This window comes from Morus notabilis, unplaced genomic scaffold (assembly GCF_000414095.1).
Source record: "Morus notabilis unplaced genomic scaffold, ASM41409v2 Scaffold1428, whole genome shotgun sequence".
Lineage (NCBI taxonomy): Eukaryota > Viridiplantae > Streptophyta > Magnoliopsida > Rosales > Moraceae > Morus > Morus notabilis.
This window is the reverse complement of record NW_010362485.1, coordinates 296,819-316,543: the sequence shown is the minus strand read 5'-3', so window position 1 is coordinate 316,543 and position 19,725 is coordinate 296,819. Positions and strand designations below refer to the sequence as shown.

Genomic DNA, 19,725 nt, shown 5'->3' with positions numbered 1-19,725 from the left:
TCACAACTTCTTTGAATCATTTGGCAAATAGATCTGATTATTATCGATCTCGTCCAGTACTTTTTCCCCTTCTACCTCGATCAAATTTTCCAAGACAGCATCGGAAGCCGTTTGCAAGAACTCTGACCAGTCCCTAAAAACACGCAAACACAATAATTATCTTACTATTACGAAGAGAAACTCAATTCAAAGAAGAAAAAACATTTAATTTCTTACAAGCAACGGATCGAAAGCATTTCACATACCCATTAGCGCAGTCAAATGTAAGTCCGACCGTAAATTTCGCTTCTTGAAGGGCAGCCTCGTACCTCTGGAGCTCCAAAGCCGAACAACTTCCATTGACGAGGTTCGTAACTCTAAGCTCCGACGGCTTTACGTCGCAGAAGATCGGTATCACTCTCTTTCTAGTCTCCATTAGAAGAGCCAGCTCATGGAGGCAGAACTTGGACTCGCAGTAACGGGGCGAAAACACCGCGACACCGATCTTGCAACTGTGGATCGCGGTGTCGATCTTGTTGTACAAGTTGTCGCCGGGCTTCATGTTCTTGCTGTCTAGAAATGGCCTCAGCCCAAGCCTGGAGAGGTGGTAGTAGAGCAATCCGGCGACGGTCCTTTTCGTGTCGATTCCCCGGTGATTAATGAATACGTCACACGGACGTGTGCAAATGTTCATGGATTTGGTTTGGGTTTGGGGGCGAAGGACTTTATAAGTGGAAACAGCAAAGTTCTTTGCTAGGGCAGGAATGGCATGTTTCATGGCTTCTATGAGGTGATAGCTAGCTAGTAATTAATGATAATTGTTATAATTTTTTTTTATTTTGTATAAAAAAAAAAGGACGTTTCTGTATTTTTGTTTTTAGTGATGTAAATCTATAAGAGGTGTGATTGAGAAGCTATTGTTTAAGGATATTGGCTATATATAGGATTCGATAGAGTAGAGGGAGAGGATTATTGTTGGGTTTTGGGCTTTGGGGAATATTTTTGAATTTCATAATCGTACGATTTTCTGGTTGGTCGGTATGACCCGAGAAAATGCCTAAGTAAGTGCCTTGAATCCTCTGAATCTCTAGCATGAAACGGTACACAAAACCTTCAAACACGTTTAGTTCTAAGTTCCAAATATTAAATCAGGGAAAACGGGTCTTTTTTGCTGAAACGGTCACGGGTCATAATATTAGTTTTATATTATACTGTATCCTATTTTGCATGGTTTTATCATCAATGGGAAAATATACTTGTTTGTTACCATGCACGGACGTTTTATTATATACCATATTAATTCAAAAAATTAAACGAAGCCATATTATTACTGTTAAGATTTCTTCGTTTTCCAACACAAAAGTCCTATGTTTCCATCATGAAAGCTAACGAAAGAGTGGCCAATTGACGGAATTATCTAGACCCCAGATTTCGTATTAAATTATCAAAAAATGGGCGAGGGAGATTTTAATTGCGGCCACAAATGTTCACATATTAATTAGATTGTGACACCTACAAAAGTTTCATTTAAAGCCATCAATTTTTTTAAATATTTAAAATAAATCCAAAATCATGTCTTATCACTTATATTATATAAGGATTTTGGAGTCTAACTTTTAAAATGTCGACATTCGTTATATATAAAAAATTCTAATTTTGCGCTTTACATCCAACTCCAACGGAGATATTTTGTTTTTATGAGAGGGTGTTTTCTTCACTGTTTCACTAATAAAAACATTCAATTCAAATTTGTCAATTACGTAACTACTTTTTTTTTTCTGGAAAATAGAGAGATTCTGTATAATTTCTGGTTAAATTAATTATTTTTAATTTTCTTAATCAAAATGATACAAAGTCATGAAGAGCAAAATTTTAATATATGCGTGCATGATGTCTATTCTTGTTCAAATAATTGATTCATCGAGTATTAATTAATCAATATAAAGCCTTTTCTTTCAATGTATATCAACAACTTTTAATATATATAGATACGTTGAAGAAAAAGAATATATAGGATAAGTATAAAAATTTAGGGAATAGAACAATCCATTATATATTCTACAGAGTAGCAAAAGATGGTGATTTTCTTCCTTCAGAAAAATATGGAGACTCTCAAAATTAGAAGCACGCTTTTTTTTTTCTCCCCAAAAAGTCCTTAATCACATTGTCGTAAACCTTTTTTTTTTTTTTTTTTTTTACCCTTACTTACTCTAGATCCTGTGTAACTCATATAATCCATATTCTTACATTTATCTTCCTATGTCAGTGGATTATACTTGTAGTTGTAACAATTTGGTGTACTTTGCAATGGAAATAAATGACGAGAGCAAGTGAAAACTGAAATTATTATTAGATTTTTTTTTCTAATATTTAGAGTTTTTTTTTTCTCATTTTTATACCCTATATTTTGAGGTTATAAAAAAACTCATACGTTTTATTTATGCGATCAAACTTTACCATTGACTAAGAAAAATGTATAAACTAATATAATTTCGAAATTTGAAAGTATAAATATGATGGACGAGTTTTCGATGATTATATTTATATTGGTGGTCACTTTTAAATATAAAAATTTAATGACGTGATGTGATAAAAAATCTAATTTCATTAATTATCATTAATTTTTTTGTCAACTATTCAACTTATTACAACCGTTGAATTAATATTTTTTAGCTAAAACAATAATACTCATTGATGTATAAATATTAGAAGAACTATTAAAATCACACCCAAATATAATAAATTAATCCAAAATACAATATCATATGACCCTTTTATAACCTCAAAATGCAGGGTATAATTTTCCAAAAAGCCCACATTATAATATTATTATAACGTGAAGAGCAATTGACAGAAATTCGAACATTAATCAAATCAGATAATTGGCATCCCCTATAAACTCTATCCACTACCAATTAGTTCCACTCCAATATTATTGATGAAAACTAAAAAAAAATTACATGAAAATTTTTATTATATTTTGGTTTTGTTTGTATTAGAGCTGTCAAATAATATATATTATACAACAAAGTAAGCTAGTCATGCCGAAAGATGAAATTTTAGTGAGTTAACAGTTTTAGCTTTCGACAAAAACAGAATTATACCCGTCTTTCAACAACTAAAAAGTAAGATATGGATTGATCTTGACTTGGCTCCCCTCCCCCACTCTATAAAAAGAAAAAAGAAATAAAAAGCAAAAACAAAAGCAGACCCGACAAAACCAAACACGTGGTTTGACTCGGTTATGTTTTTGTCTCAAATATCATCCTAGGAAAATTTAAGAATATAATTAATGATGCGCTAGAGGGTTCAAATATGCTTGTCCTTTTACACGTGATTATATATGTTTTTATTTCTTGACATTCAAGTAATTAAGTAACTCGAGAGAAAATTCTAGAATCATTTTGATTGACATTCAAGTAATTAAGTAATTCAAGAAAATCAAGAAATTGTAGGATCAACTAGTGAAGTGTGAACTATACATGTGAAAAAGCAGTTGAAAATTAGGTCTTGTTCAGTTCGTTGAGTCGAGTTTTCAATTTGAGTTGAGAAATGACTTTAAGTGAGAGTTTTTAACTGTAACAGAAAAGGTTATATGTGACTTTTTATGAGAGCTTTTAATTGTAACAAAACTGGAATTAAAAATTCAAATTAGTGAAATGAACAAGGCCTAAATCTACTTATTTTATCAAGAAATTATCATTCGGGTATCGCTCTAGCACATTCGTATCTCTGCATTTATTGTGATTCTCATTGTAGTGCCCCTCTAATTTAAAAGAAATACGGTAATTGCGTGAAATATCAATTTTTAAAGCTTAATGGAAGTAAATACAAATTTTACTTAACATATAAATAACATTTGTAAATATTTTGTTAAAAGTTCTTAATATTTGTTTTCCCAATTTTACCCCTTTCGTTGTTCCCTTCCCTTTTTTGATCTCTCTCGTTTGTCATTGGCGAGGCTTTGTGACACTAGTAAGTATAAAATTATTGTTAGCCCGCCTCCTAATAGCTTAAGTTTTTGAAATATATTAGTAAACTTACATAGTATTAGAGCGGGAGACCTTGAGTTTAAACCTCCATAATTGCACTTTTTATCCCCATTTAAAATTTTCATAATATTTAGGGTTTTTAATATATTTCGGACTTAAATATTCACGTGTTGAGTTTTCTAATTAATTGATCCATACGATTGCCTATTGTTCAGCCCACACCTGCTTCAACCTCACAAGAGAGCAATGTGACAACAACCGCCATTATTTCTCTCATTCTCCCAAAATAGTATAATCCAAGCACTTTAAAACCGCTTTTCAACACGCGTGTAAAATGTCATTTAATTTCTGTTCTTTTAGCCTAAACAGAAATTAAAGAGGAAAAACATAAAGAACAAAGGAAAAAAAAAAAAGAATGATGGAGGTTGGGAAGAACTTCCTTATGTAGCATTTAATTATCTTTGAACTGTTTTTCCAGTTTTGTACTTTTTTCAAACATGTTTTTAAAGTAAAAGAATTAAAAGAACCTTTCATGTCATGTCCCTCTTAAGGTGCCGATATATATGCTATTTTGAATTACATATGATGGGTATTCCAACAGGATTATAGATACCTATATAAAAGAGTGTCAATCTGATAAAGTTAAAAGCTACATACCAAAATGAGGATTATTTTTAAGGTAAAACCAAAATAATGATTTTACTATTATATATTGTTGTTATTTTTATGAAAGATAATGATAAGTGTACCTACAGTTCAAGCCATGGTTAGTTTTTTTTAGAAATTTGTTTCTAGTTCAATGTCCATAAAGTAATAACCGATGTGGATTTATAAAGAATAAAATAAGAATTAAAACATTTGTATTTTAGTTAATTTTGGTTCAGAGTTTAAGTTTATTTTAGAAAGTACTAGTTAAATTAATTAATTAAAATTTTAACTTAAAATTCATAAATGAGTTTGTAATATGTTAATTTTATTTTACAATTATTATTCAAATGTGAATTAAGTCTCATAAATTGAACGGTGTTTTTTTATATTAATTAGATTAACAGAATATGAATAAGAGTTTTTTGTCCCCTTCTTTTGACGATAACGTATTAACGTGTGAATACAAATATTAGACGAAAGGAATAGGTTAGATTTTTAAACAATAAATTAAGAAGCGCAGTAAATAGATTTTAATTTTTAATGTTGAGAGCCCAATGGGACAGACATATAAAGTTAACATTATTCAAAATGAAAAGTTCAAATAGAGACTAGATTTAATGAAATTGACTGGAACTGTCTAATAAATACTGTCCATGTATATATATGGAGAATTAACAGAAATTAATGTGAAATTGTAAACATTATTTTCTTTAATGCATAACATTCAAAACAAAAGAATAAAAAAGGAACAAACTGCACGCAGGCATTCCAAAATAAATGAAGCAAGAAAGAATTCAACACAACCAGCATTAGGGGATATGGCTGACATATAATATTTCAGAGTCTTGCAATTTTGAACAGTAAAAATAAGTGGAAAAAAAAAAAAAAACTCTTTTGGGTTCTCATTTTAATTTTGAATGTAATAGTCATAATAAAACTAAAACCATTGAATTCCGTTCAAAGTAGACTTGAAGAATACCAAATTCAACATTCCTTTCTATAAATTATACATTTTTTCTTGTCTTCTCGATTTTCTATCCGTATTTTAACCTTGTACATTACTTTTGATTTAATTGTTTATTTACATTTCTTTCAATATATATAACATCTGTCGTTTTCCCGCCTGGTCGGTATGTTCTTAAGTGGAAGCACTCGAAACATGCACAATATTATTAGCAACGATATAATAATTGAATTACACATTTCATTTTCCCACATTTAATTTGTTGAAGAAGGGGCCACTAATATACCCTATAGGTACCATTCTCTCTGGGTATTTTTCAGGTATAACTTATTATTGGGAGCATCAGTTTTTGATAGTTAAATAATCTGGATTAGATTATACATAAGATTAAAAAAAATTAGTATGCAGTAGAGGCAGTTTTTATAGAGATTTGACGACACAAAACATGATTTTTTTTTTTTATAGTTCATTTTTCAGTACCTATCAAAAAAATTCTAAGTTTCTTATATATATATATATATATATATATATTCAAGTACTATACATGCTCAAAATGAAAAATAAGACATAGAGAGAGACGTAAACAAGTTTGCAGGAAGCTTCAGAGATGCTCATAAGAAACTTAATTATTAGTCATGCTTGCATAATAACCATCTATTTTTAACCAAAAGTCAATATACACTGTACGGCTAGCATTGCATGAAGTTTCGTTGGGTCAGCATTTTCCACACTAGAAAAATTAACCTCTGTTGCCTTCGTCCACAAGTCAACCATCCCCAGTTACAATACATGGAGTGAGATCGTAACAATATTCAACTATAATTTAAAACGCGAATAAACAAACATAATAATAAGTTCAGTTTAATGAATAGAATTTGACACTTACCATCGTCTTGTACTTAAAACGCGGACAAAAATTTTGTTTTTTTTTGTTTTTGTTTTTTTGTTTTTGTTTGGTAAGAGCTGACAAAAATTTGTAGCAAAGTACTATAATATTGTACCATACATTATGGAAAAACCATGCATATAGAAAGGTACTGCAAGTTATAATATACTTTGCTAATTCCACGAATTTTCTTTAATCTTGTTTGGCTAGTACTTAGCTCTTGAGTAAAAAACTGGCAAGGAAAGTCAACAATATATTCCAGTATGAAAGCATATATCTTCTGAATACACTCCTTTCTTGTGCATGCATGAATACCAACGAAGCAAGGGAAAATTCTCAGCAACAAAAATGTGGAAGCGTATACAAATCTAACTTCATCATTATAATTTAAACAATGCTATAACGACAACCATAATATTGAGGACCACCTATTAATAAAAACTGGATTTTGTACTATGAAACCATAATTAAGACCCACATTCTATTAAGAATAGTGCTTAACACTACCGGTGCCTCAAGCAAATTTTTTTTTTATAATTAAAATAAAAGAAGGAGCTTGCACTATTACATGAAAATTGAATATACTTAGAGGAAAATTGGATTTGTCAAAAATTTCTTCAAATACTCAGCGCTCGGGCTCAATGTCGGTGTGCCTAATTGTCTGTGCAAGATTTGGCATAATATATATGTATTAATGTCAGTAAATGTTTCATGCTTCTAATAATTAGGCAATTTAAGAAATTATGGCTGTAACATGCTTGGTTTCAATTACAATCTCATTTGTTATTAAATTAAAATCTAATGCTGGAATTTTATTATGATCAGGATATTTTCTTTCCTATTTTGTTTTTCCTTTCACAGTACGGATAGGCCATACATGCATCATCTATAATTAGCTCTAAAATATATGGTAAACTTTAAAAATTATTTTTTGTGTGTTTCAATGAAATCTTACGTTTATCTCTCTCTTACACGGGGTGGGGTTTATGAAGCTTATACTATATTAAAAAGAAATGAAATAATTAAAATTTATTGTATCACTGTAAGTTTGGACCCCGTCAAAAAAGCAAGCTGGCCCAAAGCCCATTTTTTTAGCCTGGACACGACCTAGACTGCGTAACGACTTGAACCCCCTGGCCGAAGTGCACTGAGGATCTGGACCCATAAGTATTTTGGACCTACCTGACCCGAATTAATTAACTTTATTTATATTTTTGGAAAATAGTAAAAAATAAGTCAATATGAAAAATTTAAGAAAGTATATAGACCAATTTTTAATTATAGAAATTAATAAGTCATAACTTATCAAGTTATGGTTCATAACCAGATAAATTATAGACAAATTTGTCAAGTTATGGTTCATAGTCAGACAAGTTAGGGATAAAAACCGTAAATAACTTGTCAAGTTATGGTTCATAACCATACAAGTTATGAATAAAAACAGTAATTTAACTAATTTATTAACTTATGTAAATTATTGACCTATTAATTTTAATTTATCTCAAATCTTGACCTATTTTCCTATTTTTCCCTTTATTTATTTGAAAATACCTCACAAAAGTTCGGGCAACCAATCTCATCATGCTTTTGGGCTACAGTGCACCAGCCTGCTCCTCAATCGGCATAGTCCAACCCAGTTTTGTCATTCGAGTTCTCGGGCCTGGATTGGGCCGAATCTTAAACTTGTTGCTTTAATCACACGCTCACACACCCAACTATTTGAGTTATCCTTAAGTGGCTCACTTTTATCTCTCTTATAACAACTGAAAAAAAGAATAATTAATGTAAGAACTGTAAAATGCAGAATCCTCCTCATAGTATAAACGAAAGGAAGTATAAAGTGGAACTTATTGAGAACTAACTAGAAGAGTGATGGTAAGGACGATAACTCTAATATCAATTTTTATATATATACCAACTGTGAGTCGTCATTTTTTTATTGGTAAATTAAATCTCTTTCCATTATTGATTAACATGATAATGTTTTAAATATCCACCAATACAAGAATGACAACTTACATGCCATATAAATCAGTGAAAAAATGGAGAATTTACTCTTAAGAGTGTATAAGTCTAGACTTTTATCCCTTACTCTTGATAAATACCTTTTTGTTAGCGTAATTATTTGACTAAAAATGTTATAAATCAAGAGTAAAGAGTAAAAATCCCGACTCACATACTTTTAAAGAGTATTTATCAAGATTACTTCATATCAGTTGGTATATAAGACTTGGGTTGAAGTTAGTATTCTTAGCATTATTCTTAACTAGAATCTAATAATGTAAAAACGACAATAACCTCAAGAAACGAAGTATCGCATACGTGTAGAATGATCACCGCAACTTCATAGACGACAAGAAAATAGAATAATAATAAACAAACGGCAATAAAACTGGCAACGGCAACATTTGAAAGGGAAAAAAAAAAAACAAGAACGCAATTCGGAACATACGAGGATAAAAACGACAAAAATTAGAAATGTCACCATTATTATAGTCTCGAGAAAAAGTAGCAAACTGCGGAAAAACAAAAAAATGAGTGAAGTATAACAAGGAGTGAGAACTGAGATGTGTGTGTGAACAGAAATGTTGAGCATCCAAATTTAGGGAAATATCTATAAATAATGTCGATATTTCGAAATTTTAAGTGAAACTTAAAGATGTAAATGGCTAACTTAAAGTGGCAAAATTATCAAGTACCGAACACAAATAAGAAAAAAAAAATAGAAATTAAGAAGCAACAATAAACTCGAATTAAAAATGAGACGAAACTATAAGAATATATAAATTAGAAAGGGAATAAGTAGGTTGGACTTTCTGCTGTGATTGAGATTTATATTTTTGGCCTAGGACATGTTGAATCCAATCTAATTCAATTCAAAATTATTAGATTTTGTGGATTTAATTTTACAAATTTAGGTCGTTAAAGTTAACAAGCATATTAAACATCCATTTTTTTCTTTATTGAAATTTAAAAATTAAAATAAACCGAATAAAACTCAACATCAAATTTTCATCATTAATCAATATTACTTCAACGTTCAAAATAATTCACGCTCCACAACACAAACAAATATACAATAACATAAAATAGTTCAACAAATTCCAATTTGACACTAGACCTTGGAGAATCAAAAAAACAAATACACATATATAAATCCTTTTTCAAATAACTAAAACTAAAAACTTACTCAAAACAATACTTACGTACGTATATATATATATATATATTATGATTTGAATTTACGGATTTTACAGATTGAAAAATGTATTATGCAAATCAATTCAAAACCTTCAAATGAGAGTTTTCCAATCCGTTATCAATCCATAATCCCCCTCTCAATACAATCCAATTCAATGGCCAAACAGATTAAATTGGATTGAACGGATTGATTGGTTTGTAAGGCAACAAAAAATCAAGCATTAGATCTTGTCCCAATAATAACGCATGATCAATAATTAACTTGCTACCTGCCCTCTAGACAGTTACTTTTAACACGGAACAGATTCAAGTTACTTTTATCTATCAAAAACAGAAAAAAAGATTTTCAAGTTACTTTTAACACGGGCTTTGACTTCGAGGTTGTTTATTTATTTTTATTTTATTTATTTTTACTCAACCTTTCCTTTCCTAATTGATAATCTTTTGGGGAAGTTCATCAAATAGTTGTCCGTTATGAATTTGTATCAAATCCCGGAATGTGATCATATCTGCGCGTTATGATTTTTCAACTGAGACTTATTATTGTTGGTTTTCTTTTTGAATAAATTTGGACATTCTACAGTCTTACTTGCAAATTAAGACTTTCATTATTCTAATTGGAAGGATTTCTAATTCAAGCTAAAACTTGGTTGTACTTTCAAACTAAAATCTTCTGACTAGCTAGAAATGGTAATTAGACCGAGTCCTATGACCATCAAACGTCCCCATTAACTGTTGCTTCTATTCTAGCAAGTCTTTAATAAGACTTAGTCCGGTTTAGGGAGCATTTTATGGTTACAGAAAGCCGTGCCTGCATATCGCCAGTTTTGCATTGCGATTTGTATGGATTCCAGGTATGAGTACGACTTAAACTTTAATTTCACGGTTTCTATCTTTTTTATATAAAGTGCAACAACATACATATTGTACTTGTTTTGTTGTCATGTTTCTTTTTGAATTACAGTTCAAACCTTTTTGTTGTCATGTTTCTCTTCTAAAAAATTAAAATTTCAATTCAAACTTAATTATGAACCGAACATGCTAAATATATTAATGCAAAGAACTATTGTTTGATCAGGAAATAAAAGATTCTGAGTTTTACTGGAACCAAGGAGATGGACAAATCTGATCTGTGTTGTAATAGCGCCTTCATTAACGTGATGACGGAGCTCCGGAACAAGATCTCCTTCCGGACATCCTTGACTATAAGAAAAGTGTACACAGAAAGAATTTTGGAAGAATTCAATAATCTGATTAATATTGCTACAGTAACATGTTTATATATAAGTTACAACAGAAAACTTACTTTTAGCAAAGCTTATTTAGCAAGATAACAAACTAACAGTCCAGTAAGCTTGATAACTAACTAACAATAGAGCTTGCTTAACAAGCTTAATTCTGAGATTCCTTAACAGCCCCTCTCAAACTTAAAGTAGTAAGATTTTCTACTTTAAGTTTACTCTATATATGACTAAAAACCGAACTTGAGATAGTTTTAGTAAAGATGTCAGCTAATTGATCAACTGCAGGCACATGATGAACATCAACTTGTTTTCTCATGACTTTTTCCCGAACAAAGTACAAGTCCAACTCTATATGCTTGGTTCTTGCACGTAAGACAGGGTTTGCTGCTAAATGAACTGTACTAAGGTTGTCATACCAAATCACTGGTGTTTTTGATGCAGAGAAATTTAGCTCACTCAAGAGAGATTGCATCCATGATATTTCTGCCACAACACTAGCTAAACTGCGATACTCAGCTTCTGTAAATGAACGAGACACTGTGTGCTGTTTTTTTGATTGCCACGATACCAGATTTGGACCAAGGAAAACACAAAAGCCCGAGGTAGATCTCCTGTCAATGTTTTCTTAGCTCTCAGATCTAACTTTGATTCTTTTACATGATAATAGGTAGTGGAACCAAATACATATAAAGAATCATAATCATTAGCAGGATTTTCATACTAGGTTTCCATGGGTATCTTAACTTCTATTGTAGTAGATGGCAACTGGTTGATGAGATGACTCACATATATCACAGCCTCAGCCCAAAATGCTTTGCCTGATCCAGCATTAGACAATATACAACTAACTTTCTCCAGCAAAATTCGATTCATGTGCTCGGCGACCCCATTCTGTTGCGGATTTCTTCTTACTGTGAAGTGTTGGATGATACCGTCATCTTCGTAGACCTTCACAAGAGTATCACTGGTATACTCTGTACCATTGTAAGTTTGAAGTCGTTTGATCATTCTGCCAGTTTGATTTTCAACCATATTTTTCCACTTAAGGAAACGATCTAACACTTCATCCTTAGTCTTCATCATGTACACCCAAACTCTTCTTAAAAAGTCATAGACAAAAGTGACAAAATAGTGCATACCTCCTAAGGAAGTTGTTCCTATGGATCCCCACACATCAGAATGAACATAATCCAAAATACCTTTTGTATTGTAGATCGCCTTACCAAACTTCACTTTTGACTGCTTTCTAAGAACACAATGCTCGCAGAATTCCAACTTGCATGTCTTGGCTTCTTTCAGCAAGTCATGCTTTACCATATTCTGCATAGATTTCTCACTAGGCTGTCCCAAACGTATATGCCATAGTCTGGTGATCTCTGAATCTTTGTCTTCCTTAGTATCAGTAGCCGTCGTTCTGATAACTATACTACCTTAAGAAATAGTACAGTTTATTCTTCCTAATGTCTTTCATTACCACCAGTGTGTCAGAAACAACTTTAAGAATTTCATATCGCATAGTCACAGTGAAGCCTTTAGATTCTAAGACTCCCAAGGAGAAGAGATATTTCTTCAAGTGCGGTACATACCGAACATCAGTCAGAACCTTCATTGATCCATCATGGCACTTCAAGCAGATTAAACCTATCTCAGTTAATTGTAAGGCGTCATTATTGCCCATGAAAACAACACCTTCATTTAGCTCTTCAAAATTGAAGAACCACTCATTGTTGGAACACATGAGATAAGTATAACTCGAATCCGTAATCCACTCGTCAGAGTGAGATTTCGACAACATGCTAACCAACACAAATTCAAACTCATCATCTTCATACTTGGCTACACAGGTGTCTGAGGCTGCATCTTCTTCAACTTTGAACAATATTTCTTCTAGTGTCTTTTTTCATGACAAAAGGTACACTCATCTTTAGCAAGTCTACCCTTCGAACAAGATCTGCTCCTCCTCTCAGGTATATGACTTTGAGCACGACCTCTAGCAGTGTAGGATTCTCTTGTTGAAGTACTTCCATGTTCCTTCTTCTGGATCTCATTATTGTACAAAGCAGCACAGACTTCATCAAAGGTAATCTCATCTTTTCCATGAAGTATCGTGGTGACAAGGTGATCATATTCACTTGGAAGAGAAGTCACGAGTGAAATGGCGTTATCCTTATCTTTGATAGATTCTTCAAGATTTAAGAACTCAGCTACCAACTTGTTAAAATCTGAAATATGGTTATACATAGTTGTACCTGGTTGATACCGGAAGCGGAGCAACTTCTTCTTCAGGTAGAGTTGATTATGGCAGCTTTTCGTTAAGAACTGCTTCTCTAGCTCCTTCCAAAGTTTACTTGCAGAGGTCTCCTTCATATATGGAAACTTCAACTCCTTGGTGACACACGAACGAATTGCCACACAAGCATTTTGATTAATCTGATCCCATTCCACAGCATCCACGTAAGACGACTTACTTTCTTTAAGAGCAATACCAAGCTTTTATTGATAAAGAGCATCCATTACCTCGCATTACCATATACTGAAGTTGTTGGATCCATTAAATTTTGTCACGTTAATTTTAACATTTGTCAACACCGTCCGAGTCGTCGACGTCGAAGTCCTCAAAGCTGATGGTGCGGTTGAATCTACCGGTGGAACCGTAGATGTCATCGGTGTTGCCGAAGAGTCTTGGGTCGTTGCTCAAACTAGCTACAATCTCTACATGGAAACAAACGGTGCTGAGCTGAGGTCAGAACCCTGCTCTGATACCAATTGTTGTACGGAAGCCTACCTAGCGGCGATGATAGATGATAATGAGAGAAAAAAATGGCACAAAAAATTTAACATGGTTCAACAAACTGCTTACGTCCACGGGAGGGAGATAACAAATTTCCACTAATATGGTGAGCTAATGTGAAATACAAACAACTCTCAACCTCACTTCCCAAACACTCAATACACCATTTCTCGCCATATTATTATACTGCGATAAAAGTGACCTTCTTAAAAGGAAGCAACTATATATTCGTCGAAATCTTAAAGTATTTCTCAAGGAATATCAACGATACATAAGCAAAGTGGACTCTCTCTCTCGCTATATATATATATATATATATATATATGTATATTGTGTGTGTGTTTATGAAAGCATTCACTATCATGAGTATATGTGCCGTATGTGTACGGCCTAAATTCGAACGTACGTAATGATATTCATAAGAAAAATGTATATGTGTGTGTGTCTGCCTGTGTGTGGGCTCCTTTTTCTTTGGCTCAAGGGGAGAACTTTATGTTAATAGGCCAAATCCTTTACCAGCTAGATTTTTTTTTCCTCTCTTTCCTTTTGTTTCGATGAGTACTATTATATATATATATATATGTATATATATCGTTTGCTTATACAAATATAATCAGCGTTTTTTTATCGCAAAGGCACCCAGTGAGCTACAAAAAAGCAGGCCCTGTTAATAATGGAGGCAATGAGTCATACAACTATATAAGTAAATATTGTAAAGCAAATTTTATGTTTTAGCCAGATCTACAATTGAAAGGTTTGATCGTATTCTGCTTGAAAGTTAGATGCAGAGAAAAGAGATCAACAAGTGTCTTTCCCATAATTTAAGTTTCTCTATTTCTCTTAAAGCAATTGATTATATATGATAGACACTAGTAGTAGCAACAAGACCAACAAGGCGTCTTTCCTATAATTTAAGTTTCTCTATATCTTTCTCTTAAAGCATATTATGATACAGACTAGAATAATAGTAGTAGCAGCAGCAACAACAAGGTGTCTTTCCAGTAGTAGTAGTATTAATATAAAATAATGATGATGATGAATAATAATATATCATTTTAGATTAAAAAGATTGACCTTACACTCATCTTTGAATCAACTTCTTACTAACTAAATCAAAAGATAACGACATAATTTGAAACTGGTTGAGGAAAAAGGACAATATTTTTTAGTTAAACGTGGAACTCAAAACAATATTATTTGAAAGTTACTTGCCATTTTCCTTCAATATGTAAAGGTACATAAAACGAAAATACAGATCGAGGCCAGCATGCATAGCACATTCTCAAGTAAATAATGTCTCCGTAGTGACAAATAGTCGGCAGAATATGTTACCTAATTAATTTAATTTCCATATGTCCAACTAAATGGCATTTTCCTTCTGGCGTTATTGTAATTTTCTCTACTTTATTTATTTTTTCAAATACTACACAAAGATGCTTTTTATTGGAAAATCTACGTATACATTTGATTAGGTAGAACTAATACATTCCCTTACTAGCTAGCAAACAAAGAGTTAAAAATGAAAGTAAAACAAGAAAAAGAAGAAAAAAAAAAGTCTACCTCGTCCAACCAACACAATTGGCAACAAGAAAAATTCATAGACGAATGTCAGTTAATATATATATATATATATATATACATATATATATATATATCACGTAATATCTTGGACCTTTTTGCAGCCTCTAAGGGGATTAGAGACATATATACTACTTTTATAGATTTGGTTTTAAAAAGAGTTTTGTCTAATTACATAAAATTAGTAGTGTATATATGTGAATAACTAGTCTTCATCTATTAATTCAAAAAAAAAAAAAATAGTCTTTATAAATGGTTACTGTGCTTGATTTACACCAGATAAAAGATTTTTGTTCAGGCTTTAATATCAAAGGTTCTTAGCGGAAAATAGTTACTTGAAAGTTGAGGTTTTTCTCGCAGCACGTTCATGCCTCTTTTTTCTTTTATCGTAATAATGAAGGGTGAGATGAATATATTATATTGTCCTTATACTGCTATAGTTTAAATTTTGCTTTTATTACGATTGGGGACGTGATGCGGTGACTAGAGTGCCTATTTCCTTTTCCTTTTATGGCGGAATTCAAGGTTTGATATTCCACGTGGACTCCACAATTTAATTTTCTGTTTAATTAAATAATAATACATTATATTAATAAAGTGTGCATATTAAACAATAAATTAAGAGAGTGACGAGAAATGTAATGCTAGCATTCTTTAAAAAGAGAAAAGTATGAGTGTTTTTTTTTTCTCTTTTTATTTATTTTTAAAAAACTACATATATGTTATCCAGGAAGGGGCAATGACTAGGACCATAGTATATTATCAACTACTTATTTTAATTTGCCACATCAGCAAATCCATCCAATGAAATGGATGGAAGGGGAAATGTCGATAATGTTACAACAATCAAGGGGTGTCGAGATCAGTTTTTAAAGTTTGCGGGTAAAAAGTTATCAAAAATTAAAGGAGTAAAAATAAAATTTATCTTTTTGTTAAGATGAGATACGTAATGAGTATTTTTTTTTTATAAAAAAAATATTGTTGTCTTTAAAATTAATTTTATTAATCGATAATTTAATAATAAAAATATTTATTAAAAATAGGTGTATGAAAAGTGCACTAGATACACGCATATTATATCTTAGAACGTCCATTTTATGTGCAAGTCCAGCAAAAAGTACATGTGTGGGGCTTAATTTCGAACATAATGATTCATAAAAAATATTTGTCGTCAAAATATATACGTGTACGGGGCTCCCTTTTCCTTAGGTCAAAGGAAAAGCTTCCTTTCTATTGGCCTTTTTCCTTTAGACAGCCCCCTTCTCCCTCTCTTTCTTCTTTTCCTTTTTTTAGTTCAACACGTGAACCGTGATATTCTTATATATCACGTTGCTTATATGAACATAATCACTTTTTATTTTTTTTTACCTGAAGGGGGTACATTATTGAGCTATATATGAGCAATCATGTTAATAGCTTTTGCAATGCAGTTTTATAATCAGTATGTTAATGAAAAAATTAGTGTTTAAGTGTAAAAAATACTCTTCAATATAATGTCATTTGTTGTGTTAAATTTGTCATATACCATATATTATAGCTAACTTGCCACCAATTAGTATAACATAGAGCAAATTTAGCATTTAATTACTCTCTGTTGATATGTTATTTTTCATTTAATCATTACAACTCTTACATTTTTAAATTATTCTAAATCTAAAAATTTACTTTTACTACAATCAAAGTTTAATGATTATGGTGATAAAAAAAAAATTAATGATTATGAAAAAAATTAATAGATTTAACATTTGACAAAACATTATTGGCATGTTTACTTACCAGGATTGAAGAATGAGAGAGGAGAATGGGAGTCAATCACATGTTTACTTGCTCTTTTTTTTTTATCTTGGAATGGGAGTGAGATTGCTCTTTTTTAACACTATTTATTTTTATTTTTATTTATTTTATTTAAATTTTTTTAAAATTTATTTTTATATTTTAAATAGTTGTACAATTTATATTTATTATTTTAGTACCCAATTATTACACTAAATATTTTAATTATGATTAATTTTAATGTAATAAGTACACAATATATTTTTTAAATTGGAAATATCAAATTGATTTTTAAAGGGTATATTAGTACTTTTACACTTTTTTATTCTGATTCTGGGTGTAAGTAAACGTATGAATGAGATTTAGAATGACTCCGATTCTGAATCCTATCACTAAGTAAACAGTTTATTCTGACTCCGATTCCTCACTCCGAATCCTACTCACTCCGAATCCTACCCACTCCGAATCCTGCCCACTCCGATTCATGCTCATTCTGATTACGCGTAGATAAACATGTCATATGTGTTGTAGAGTAAATGAAAATAATATATCTTATTATACTTTTTAATGTTAAATATAATATTAACATTAATATTTACATTAGAGATGGATTAATACTCAGGCCTTAGTCTAATAACTATTAGTTTTAACCAGATCTACATTTGAAAAAATTTTGATCGTTTTCTTGTTGAAAGTTACGTGAATATAAAAGAAAAGATCGATACGGCGGTTATCACATAATTTAAGTTTCTTTTAATAAAGCAAATCATGATAGACCTTTTCAAGCATCCCCGAATAAAAATAATAGAGTTATTATTATTATTATTATTAGAATTAAAAAAGAAGCTTATTGCCTAAAACCTCTTAGTCTTATGGCACCGGGAGATAAGGATGAAGTGGGATTTTTAATCCCGTCTTGTATAAAAAACAAAAAAACAAAAAAAAAAAACAAAAACAAAAACAAGTTTATTAAAAAAGAACAGATTTAAGTAGAAGCGATAAATGACTCGTAAGCATCGTTTGTCAGCCTGTGCATATCTTGAATCAACTAACCAAAACAAAAGATAAAAACTTTATTAATTTGGAAGTGGTTGAGTAGAGAAGGACAGTATTTTTTTTTTTTTTTACTAAAGGTGGGATTTAAATAATACACATAAATAATATATATATAATATATATATATATATATGTGTGTATGTAAGATATACACGCCCCTTTCGTTCCGTCCATGAATGTATAAGGACATAAAATAATAAGATGCCACCATGTGCATAGTACATTCGCAAATCTCAATCCAATAATGTCTTCCCCAGACACGACAGCAGAATATGTCACCAAATTGAATTTCCGTATGTCCAACTACTCACCATTTTCCTTTTGCGTTATTTATTTATTTATTTTTTAAATGCTACACAAAGATATTCTTTTTTGGGATATTAGATCTACATATATATATATATGTATGTATGTATATGTATGTATATTTGATTAGGTAGAACTAATACATTCCCTTCTATATATGTAGATCTACATATACCTTGTCCCACCAACACCATTCCCAACAAGGAAAATCCATAGACGAATTCTTTAGTAATAGAAAAACATTGTATACCTTATTAGTATCGACGACATTTCTGCAAAGTTTGTGATAAGATCTTCATTTGGGCTTTATATCAAAGTTCCTGGAAACCTAGTTGGAGTTTCTGAGATAAATGTCAAAAATATATTAGCGCCTATTCTAAAATCTGATTACAATTTCGTTCTATTACGAAAATGACACTACTACTTTAAGTCTCACGAAAATTACAGGTTAATGATAATAGAATTAGATTAATAATTTGGAAAGGTCGGTACGTAATGTTTATATGACATGCAAATAGTCATTATATCATAAAGATTGTAACTTTATGATAATATTGTTCGCCATATCAACGAACCTAAGAATAAAAATTGCAACTGCATGACAATGAACTAAGATTAAATTTTTTTTATTTTTAAAAATGGTGATGTTTATGTGCAATATGCAAGTATGATCGTTATGACATATAAGGAATAAACTTTATGATAATAATCAATATCTTAATCATAGAAGGGGTAAAATAGATACCACGAACTGTTATTTTTATTCAAAAAAAAAAAATACTAGACAAGATTATAATATTAAGAGCACGTAGACAATTATTATTAAATTCAAATAGTTACTTTAGTTTTTGTTACCAGCCCGCCCAACTTTTTTTTTTAGGTTAATTTATGAAATTGGTCTTAATTTGAAGTTTACCTTCAGTCCTACTTTGGTCTTGATTTTTGAGGACTAAAGTGGAATAGAGGGTAAACCTTAGGAAAACATTTGTGAGATCAACTTTTTCTTTTTCTTTCTTTCTTTCTTTTTTTTTTTTTGTTTTATTTTTTTTCGTTTTATTGTTTTTTTTACCGTAATGATGAAAGGCTAATGATAAGTGTAATGTCATTGTGATGCTATGCAATTTAACTACTTTCACCACGATATGGTTAGGATGTATTTTCTATCTTGCCTCCCAAGATGAATTCAAATTACGAAATATCAGAGTCTCATTTTTAAGTCTCAATTTTCTAAGATAATTTGATCAATGGATTGTGCGATCACTTCTACTTGAGGCACACTATAACTCTATAACCACCTGTTTTTACAA

At 31.1% G+C, this 19,725-nt stretch overlaps 1 protein-coding gene across 1 annotated transcript; it reads right to left on the bottom strand.

Moving 5' to 3' along the window:
• Positions 1-757, bottom strand: LOC21395361 (disease resistance protein LAZ5). The gene is made up of 2 exons (XM_010102273.1): positions 246-757; positions 1-133 (listed from the first exon to the last, which is right to left on the bottom strand). Exons 1-2 carry the CDS (start codon positions 755-757, stop codon positions 1-3), a joined length of 645 nt encoding a protein of 214 aa, XP_010100575.1.
• Positions 758-19,725: the final 18,968 nt, after the last annotated feature.

Coding starts and splice junctions, on each gene's coding strand:
- LOC21395361 (XM_010102273.1), bottom strand. CDS start 757: ATGAAACATGCCATTCCTGCCCTAGCAAAGAACTTTGCTGTTTCCACT. Junction 134..245: donor ACATTTGACTGCGCTAATGG/GTATGTGAAATG, acceptor GCGTGTTTTTAG/GGACTGGTCAGAGTTCTTGC.